Source organism: Colobus angolensis, unplaced genomic scaffold (assembly GCF_000951035.1).
Source record: "Colobus angolensis palliatus isolate OR3802 unplaced genomic scaffold, Cang.pa_1.0 Scaffold34, whole genome shotgun sequence".
Lineage (NCBI taxonomy): Eukaryota > Metazoa > Chordata > Mammalia > Primates > Cercopithecidae > Colobus > Colobus angolensis.
The window spans coordinates 7,021,211-7,030,656 of NW_012116710.1; the positions used below are offsets into that span (position 1 = coordinate 7,021,211).

At 36.8% G+C, this 9,446-nt stretch overlaps 1 protein-coding gene across 3 annotated transcripts in view; it reads right to left on the reverse strand.

Moving 5' to 3' along the window:
* Positions 1-1,466: 1,466 nt before the first annotated feature.
* The window catches only part of ZNF780B (zinc finger protein 780B), a 19,973-nt gene continuing 11,993 nt past the window's right edge, over positions 1,467-9,446 (reverse strand). For all 3 annotated transcript variants that reach the window (XM_011952460.1, XM_011952462.1, XM_011952461.1), the window contains one exon: positions 1,467-4,993. In XM_011952460.1, coding sequence (XP_011807850.1) covers positions 2,730-4,993 — 2,264 coding nt within the window. In that variant the 3' untranslated portion in view covers positions 1,467-2,729. The remainder of the gene's footprint in view (positions 4,994-9,446) is intronic.

Consider the following 9,446-nt stretch of genomic DNA (forward strand, 5'->3'; position numbering starts at 1 on the left):
TGCTGCTGATAAATGCTGAACAAACAAAAAAAAAGGTTCTAGACAATCTTGGCTCCCTGCATAATCCGAAGGGTGCCAGTTTTGTACTGAGTACGGTGTCAGCCATATCACACAAGTTGAATTATGTTGACACTTTAATGGCATTCATTTCTCAATAGTCTATTTCAAATTTCATTTTGTATTCAATCCAGGGCTTAAATACACATGACTATAAATTTTCAGAGATGACAATATCTCTCCATAGATTACTTACCCACTACAAACTAAATCTTTACAATGGACTTATGGCAGTTACCAGCTTACCCAAATGATCATCCTTAGTTTCACTAATGCAAGGACCTGTATGTAAATGTTTTCTGACAGTACAATATGACATACAAATAACCTACAAAGTATTCTTCCCCAAAATGTTTAATCTAGACCTAAGAAAGCCTCTGGACTTACATTCCCTTGTACAGAAAATACAACCAAGAACAAGGCTAAATGACACTATAAAGAAATAAATCAAAACACGTAACCGAAAACATTTCTGACCTACTCAAAATTCAATGTATTTTGTTTTAAATGAGGAAAAATGTTCTAGATCAGTGGCTCTCTAACTCTGGTTGGTATCACAGTCACAAAACCTGGAGAAATAATAAAAAACAGAGGCCCAGGCTTATAAGCTAGGGCTATACTTCTCTAGGTTTACTAAGTTCCACAGGTGATTCTGATACCCACCATAATTTGAGCGCATACCTTCATGGGGTTTCCATGCTACAATACACTAAAGAGAGATAACCAAATGCAATGCAGAATCTGCAATGGATTCTCCTTAGAAAATGAATAGCTGTAAAAGATGGTTTGCTGGTCAATGAAGAAATCTGAAGATGGAATGATATTATAGAATTATGAATATTTTCCTTAAGGGTAATTATGGTACTATGGTTATATGATATTGTCTTTGTGTTTGGGTAACATACATGCTGATGTAACAAGGGGTAAAGTGTCATGATGTCTAAAACTTATTCTCAATGGTCTAAAACTTATTCTTAATGGTACAACAAATATACAAAAAATAAATGTGGCAAATTGTTAACAATTTTGAATCTAGGTGGGGGGATATAGGTGTATATTTTACTATTCCTTTTTTTTTTTTTTTTTTGAGATGGAGTCTCGCTCTGTCGCCCAGGCTGGAGTGCAGTGGCCGGATCTCAGCTCACTGCAAGCTCTGCCTCCCAGGTTTATGCCATTCTCCTGCCTCAGCCTCCCAAGTGGCTGGGATTACAGGCCCCCGCCACCTCGCCCGGCTAGTTTTTTGTATTTTTTAGTAGAGACGGGGTTTCACTGTGTTCGCCAGGATGGTCTCGATCTCCTGACCTCGTGATCCGCCCATCTCGGCCTCCCAAAGTGCTGGGATTACAGGCTTGAGCCACCGCGCCCGGCCTATTTTACTATTCTTTCCAAACCCGCAACAATTATCAACTAGGTTCACCATATTTTATGGGCAGGATTTGTGGTATCCCCAATTACACTAGCAACATCAAAAAACACCAGTCACAGATCACCATAACACATATAACAATAAAAAAGTTTGAAATATTATGAAAACTACCAAAGTGTGACACAAAGACATGAAATGTGCACATGCTGTTTGGAAAATGGTGCTGATAGACTTATTCACTGCAAGGTTGCTGCAGACCTTCACTGTATATAAAATCCAGTAACTGCAATGCACAGTTAAGCAAGTATGCTTGTATCCAGTAAAATATTTCACGGGTAGTAAACTGTGAACATGGCAGCTACTCTACATTCCTCACATCAATAACTTTCTCACTAAAATTACCTTCTTTGAACTCTTAAGTCATTTAGTGTGGCTATAAAACATCCCACATTCCTTACACTCAAAGGAGTTCTCAGCAGTATGAATACTCTGATGTTGAGCAAATCCCAGGCCACAATGAAAGTTCATCACACATTCTTTTATGTTCACAGGATTTCTCATCAATATGAACTCTCTGGTGTTGAGCAAATTTTTCATACACAGTGAAGGCTTGTCTACACTCCTTATATTCATAAAACTTCTAACTATTATGAATTTTCTGATGTTGAGTAAGCAGATCATTCACAGTAAGGGTTTGCTCACATTCTTTATATTCATAGGGTTTCATGCCAGTATGAATTCTGTGATGTGCAGAAAGGACTGAACTAAATCTAAAGGTCTTCCCACATCCTTTACATTCACAGGGTCGCTCACCAGTATGAATTTTAACATGTTGAACAAGGCTTGAGCTACAAGTAAAGGTCTTTCCACATTCTTTACATTCATACGGTTCATACTAGTATGAATTATTTGATGTGCAGTAAAGACTAAGCTAAATCCAAAAGTTTTCCACATTCTTTACACTCAGGGTTTCTCAGCAGTATGGATTCTCAGATGTACAGTAAGTTCATAATTACTGCTAAAGGCCTTTTCACATTCGTTACATTCATAGAGTTTCTCATCAGTATGAACTTTAACATGTTTCATAGGTTTGAACTATGACTAAAGGCTTTCCCACATTCTTCACATTGATATGTTTTCTCACCAGTATGAATTCTCTGATGTACTCTAAGGTTTCTACCACTGGTAATGCATTTCCCACATCCTTGACATTCATAAGGGTCCTCACGAATATGAAATCTATGATGCCCACGAAATTGGTAATTATATTGAAAGGCCTTCCCACATTCCTTACATTCAAAGGTTTTCACCCAGCTATGAATTTTCTGATGTTCAGTAAGTTGCTACTGATGTCTGAAGGCTGTCCCACATTTCTTACATTCAAAGGATTTCTCACCTGTACAAGTTTTTGATGCAGAGAAAGTTGTAGGTGAAGTCTAAAAGCCTTCCCACACTCCTTACAGTCATAGGGTTTCTCACCATTGTAAACACTCCGAGGTTGAACAAGGTTTGAGCCATGATTAAAGGCCTTCCCACACTCCTTACATTTAAATGGCTTCTCACCAGTATGAATGATCTGATGTCCAGCAAGCTGTGTCAGAAGACTAAAGGCCTTTCCACATTCTTTACATTCAAAGGGTTTCTCACCAGTATGAATTTGGTAATGTTCAATAAGCTGGTAATGATATCTAAAGGTCTTCCTACACTCCTTACATACAAAGGGTTTCTCACTGGAATGAATTTTCTGATGCTGAATAAGGTTTGAACCACGATTAAAGACTTTCCCACACTCCTTACATTCATATGGTTTTACACCAGCATGAATACTCTGATGTTGAACAAGGTTCGAGACACGACTAAAGGACTTCCCACATTCTTTACATTCAAATGGCTTCTCACCTGTGTGAATGTTCTTATGGCGATTAAGCTGGGTGTGAAGACTGAAGGCCTTGCCACGTTCCTTACATTCAAAGGGTTTCTCACCAGTATGAAATTTCTGATGTCGAATAAGGTGCATATGAAGTCGAAAGGCTTTCCCACATTCCTTACATTCAAAGGGTTTCTTTCCAGTATGAATACTTCGATGTTGATTAAGATTTGAACCACGACGGAAGAATTTCCCACATTCCTTACATTCAAAGGGTTTCTCACCTGTATGAGTTTTCTCATGCTGAGAAAGTTGTAGGTGAAGCCTAAAAGTCTTCCCACACTCCTTACATTCATAGGGCTTCTCACCAGTATGAATACTCTGATGTTGAACAAGGTTCGAGCCACGATTGAAGGCCTTCCCACAGTCTTTACATTCAAATGGTTTCTCACCACTATGAATGTTCTTATGTCGAGCAAGCTGTGTCAGAAGACTAAAGGCCTTCCCACATTCTTTACATTCAAAGGGCTTCCCACCATTATGAATTTGGCAATGTTGAATAAGTTGGTAATGATATCTAAAGGCCATCTCACATTCCCTACATACAAAGGGTTTCTCATTGGAATGAATTTTTTGATGCTGAATAAGATTTGCACCACGATTAAAGCCTTTCCCACACTCCTTACATTGATATGGTTTTACACCAGCATGAATACTCTGATGTTGAATAAGGTTTGAACTACGATTAAAGGACTTCCCACATTCTTTACATTCAAATGGTTTTTCACCTGTGTGAATGTTCTTACGGCGATTAAGCTGATTGAGAAGACTAAAAGCCTTCCCGCATTCCCTACATTCAAAGGGCTTCTCACCAATATGAATCTTCTGATGTCGAACAAGCTTTGTCAGAAGAGTAAAGGCCTTTCTGCATTCTTTACATTCAAAGGGTTTCTCACCAGTATGAATTCGGCAATGTTCAACAAGTTGGTAATGATACCGAAAGGTCATCTTGCATTCCCTGCATACAAAGGGTTTCTCATTGGAATGAATTTTTTGATGCTGAATAAGATTTGAACCACGATTAAAGGCTTTCCCACACTCCTTACATTGATGTGGTTTTACACCAGCATGAATACTTTGATGCTGAGTAAGGTTTGAGCTACGATTAAAGGACTTCCCACATTCCTTACATTCAAACAGTTTCTCACCTGTGTGAATGTTCTTGTGGCGATTAAGCTGGGTGGGAAGGCTAAAGGCTTTTCCACATTCGTTACATTCAAAAGGTTTCTCACCAGTATGAAATTTCTGATGTCGAGTAAGTTGTATGTGAACTTGAAAGGCCTTCCCACATTCTTTGCATTTATAGGTTTTCTCTCCAGTATGAATACTCTGATGCTGAATAAGATTTGAACCACGACTAAAGTGTTTCCCACATTCCTTACATTCATAAGGTTTATGTGTATTATAAATAAGAGAAGCATAAGTAGGAATTTCTTCATAGCTGATGATCTTCTGATTGATATATCCTTCTTGATGTCCCTGTAGTCCCTCAAATCTACTTCTATATTCTGAGTCATTTCTAAAATAAAAGGCCTCAAGGCCAAGTGTTTTACTTATTTGCTTTATAACATGTTTGGGTAAATTTATTTCAAAAATATTATTTTCTGGAGATATTTTTTCAGGTCCATGTTTTGACTCCAAATCTGAAAGAAATGAAGAAGACAAACATATTTTATTTTCCTATAACACACATGCATACAAAATCCATTAAACAAATGCCCAAAGTATAAAATATAATACTTTCAGGGAAGGGATCTGAAAAAGAAAAAGGGTGCCAATAATGAAGAAAGTTTATGTAAGATGGTGGTGTACATAAAGGAACAGGTTAACTTTGCCAAATTTAAGTGTGAATCAAAACCATCTGGTGAGCTTAATAAAGATATTGATATTCAAGCAACTTAGATGTACAGAATCAGAATTTTTAGTGAAAAAAGCTGTGTTTTGTTTGTTTGTTTTTTGGGATGGAGTTTCACTCTTGTCTCCCAGGCTGCAGTGCAATGGCACAATCTTGGCTCACTGCAACCTCCACCTCCTGGGTTCAAGTGATTCTCTTGCCTCAGCCTCCAGAGTAGCTGGGATTACAAGTGTGCCACCACGCCAGGCTAATTTTTGTATTTTTAGTAGAGATGGGGTTTCACAATGTTGGCCAGGCTGGTCTGGAACGCCTAACATCAGGTGAGTGGCCTCCCAAAGTGGTGGGATTATAGGTGTGAGCCATTGAGCCCGGCCTGTATTATTATTATTATTTAAGAGACAGGGTCTCTCTCTGTTGCACAGGCTATAGTGAAATGGCATGATCATAGCTCACTGCAGCCTCAAACTCCCAGGCTCAAGCAATCCTCCTGCCTAAGCCTCCCAAGTGGCTACAGCTACAGGCACATGCCACCATGTCTGGACAATTTTTTTTTCTTTCTTTAGTCTTCCTGCAGTCCAAAGTCTGGCTAATTTTTATTTTGTTTTTATTTTTTATTTTTACTTTGTAGAGATGGTGTCCCATGTTACCCAAGCTGGTCTTGAACTCCTGGCATCAAGCAATCCTCTTGCCTTGATCTCCCAACATGCTGGGATCACCAGTGGGAGCCATCACACCCAGCCAAAGATGCATTTTTAATATCTCTACCAGATGATTGATTCAGATTAAAGTTTACCGATCATACTTAAAACTGGTTTTGAATGGTTTATCTTTAGTCTTAATGCAAAATCCAAAAACCTTAACACAGAGAACAAAACTTCCTATCAGGACACTGTCCTCCTTTATGGCTGATCGCTAACCACTCCCTCCTTTTAGCAACCAGAACATGATATAACCTTTCTCTTATCTTCTTGCTTGCTTAGACTGCTTCATCTTCCAAGAATCCTCTGGCCTGGCTCTTTGTAACAAACATCCAACTCATCTTTTAAGCCTTAGGATAAACGTTTTCCTCAGAACATCTGAATGAATGAATAAAGCCTCCGTGACATATGGAATATCAAAAAACAACAAAATATTTGAATTTTTGAGGTCCTAGAGACAAAGAGAAAACATAAAGGATAGAAAATCTATTTAATGAAATAATAGCAGGAAACTTTCCAACTCTAGTAAGAGATGTAGACATCCTGATACAGGAAGCTCAGAGATACCCAAATAGATACAATACAAAAAGATCTTCTCCATGGCCCATTATGGTCAAAATATAAAAGTCAAAGACAAAGGAGAATACTAAAAACAGCAAGAGAAAAGCATCTAGTCACTTACAAGGAAACTCATCAGGCTAACAGCAGATTTCTCAACAGAGAGAAACGAGAGAGAATGAGATTATATATTCAGTGTTGAAAGAAAAAAATTGCCAGTCAATGACACTATCCTCAGCAAAGTATTCTACAAAAATGAAAAAGAAATAGTCTTTCCCAGACAACAAAAGGTGATGGAATTCATCACCACTGGACCAGCCCTACAAGATATGCTTAAGAGTCCTACACCTAGAAGTGAAAGGACAATATCTACCATTGTGAAAACACACAATGTTACCACTATAGAAAACAACCAAACCACAATAATAAAAAAAAGAGAAAGGAACAAAGGATATATAAAACAACTAGAAATCAATTAATAAAATGATAAGAATCAGCCCTCACATATCAGTAATCACATTGAATGTCAATGTATTAAACTTCATTTAAAAGATACAGACTGGCTGAATGGATGAAAAAACATGATCCAACTATAAGCTGCCTACAAGAAACTCATCTCACTGGTAAAGACACATATGGATTGAAAGTAAAAGAACAGGAAAAGATATTGCATGCAAATGGAAACCAAAAATGAGTAGAAATAGCTACATTTGTATCAGAAAAAAAAGATTTTAAGTCAAAAACAGCAAAAGAGACAAGATCATCATATAACGATAAAGGGATCAATTCAGCAAGAGGATATAACAATTCTAAACATATAATCCCAACACCAGAATACCCAGATATATAAGGCAAATACTATTAGATCAAAAGGGAGAGAGATACTGCAGTACAATAATCATTGGGGAGGCCAACACCCCACTCTCAGAATTAGATCATCTAGACAGAAAATTAACAAAGAAACACTGGGTTTAAACTGTACATTAGGCCAAATGGGCCTAACAGACATTTATTGAACATTTCATCAAACAGCTACAGAATACATGTTCTTCTCATGAGCACAGAAAACATAGTGAGACCATATGTTAGAATACAAAACAAGTCTTAACAAATTTTTAAAAACAAAAATTATATCAAGTCTTTTCTCAGATGTGGAATAAAACTAGAAATCAGTTACAAAAGGAATTTTGGAAACTGTACATTATGCAGAAATTAATTAAACAACATGCTCCTATATAACCACTGAGTCAAGGGAGAAATTAAGGAGAAAATAAAAAAATTCTTAAAACAAATGAAAATCAAAATACAACGTACCAAAACCTATATCTATGGGATACAGTAAAAGCACTGCTAAGAGGAAAGTTTATGGCAATAAATGCCTACATCAAAAAGTATAAAGATTTCAAATAAACAACCTAAAGACGCACTTCAAGGAACTACAAGAGCAAGAACAAACCAAACCTAAAATTGGTAGAAGTATCAGAGCAGAACTAAATAAAATACAGGCTAAATAATAGAAAAAAGAAATTAAATGAAAAGTAGTTTTTTAAAAACATAAATAAAATTAATAAACTGCTAGCTAGACTAACCAAGAAGAAAAGACAGAAGAAATAAAATCAGAAGGAAAAAAGGAGATACTACACACCAGAGAAATAAAAAAGATCACCAGGGACTACTAGGAACAACTACACACTAACAAACTGGAAAATCCAGAGGAAGTGCATAAATCCTGGACACACAGGACCTACCAAGATTAAATCAGGAAGAAACGGAAAATTTGAAAAGACCAATAATGAGTAATGAGATTGAATCAATAATAAAATGTCCTCCGACAAAGAGAAGTCCAGGACCAGTGACTTCATGCTGAACTCCATCTACTGAACTCTCAAAGAACTAACACCAATTCTCCTCAAACTATTCCAAAAAAATTGAAGAGGAGGGAATTCTTAACTCATTCTATGAGGCCAGCATTACCATGAAAGCGAAACCACACAAGGAAGAAACAAAAAAGGAAAATCACTCTAATATAAAGATACATGGTTCCTGCTAGTGAAGTAACAAGAAAAAAAAAAAGACACATGGGGGCATATATTCATCACAGCACTAATCACAATAGCAAAGACACGGAATCAAATGTCCATCAGTGGTTAACTGGATAAAGAAAATGTGATATACCTACACCAAGAAATGCTACGCAGCCGTAAAAAAGAACAAGATCATATCCTCTGCAGCAACATGGATGGAGCTAGAGGCCATTATCTTAAGCAAATTAATGAAGAAACAGAAAACCAAATAATGCATGCTCTTACTTCCAAGTGAGAGCTAAACACTGAGTGAGTACACATGAACACAAAGAATGTAACAATGGACACCAGGGCCTACTTGAGGGTGGAGGGTGGGAAGAGGACGAAGATCCCAAAACTACTATGCTTACCTTATTACCTGGGTGATGAAATACTATGTACACCAAACACCCACAACATACAATTTATCTATATAACAAATCCATATGTGTAGCCCTTGAACCTAAAATAAAGTTAGAAAATAATAATAAATAAATGGTACTGGGAAAACTGGGTATCTATATGCAAAAGAATGAAATAGACCCAATCTTTCACCACATACAAAAACCAGTTGAAAATGGATTAAAGACTTACATGTAACACTCAACTATAAAACTCAACTATAAACTATAAACTCTACTTAAGTATAAGACTCAACTATAAAACTACTAAAAGAAAACATAAAGGAAATGCTTCAGGACATTGGTCTAGGCAAAAATTTTATGGTTAAGCCTGCAAAAGCATAGGCAACAAAACCAAAAATAGACAAATGGGACTACACTAAACTAAAAAGCTTCTGCACAGCAAAGGAAACTATATACAGAGTGAATAGACAAACGAGAGAAATCATCTCCAAGCTATTTCTCTGACAAAGGACTAATATCTAGAATATACAAGAAAATGAAATAACAGCAAAAAAAAA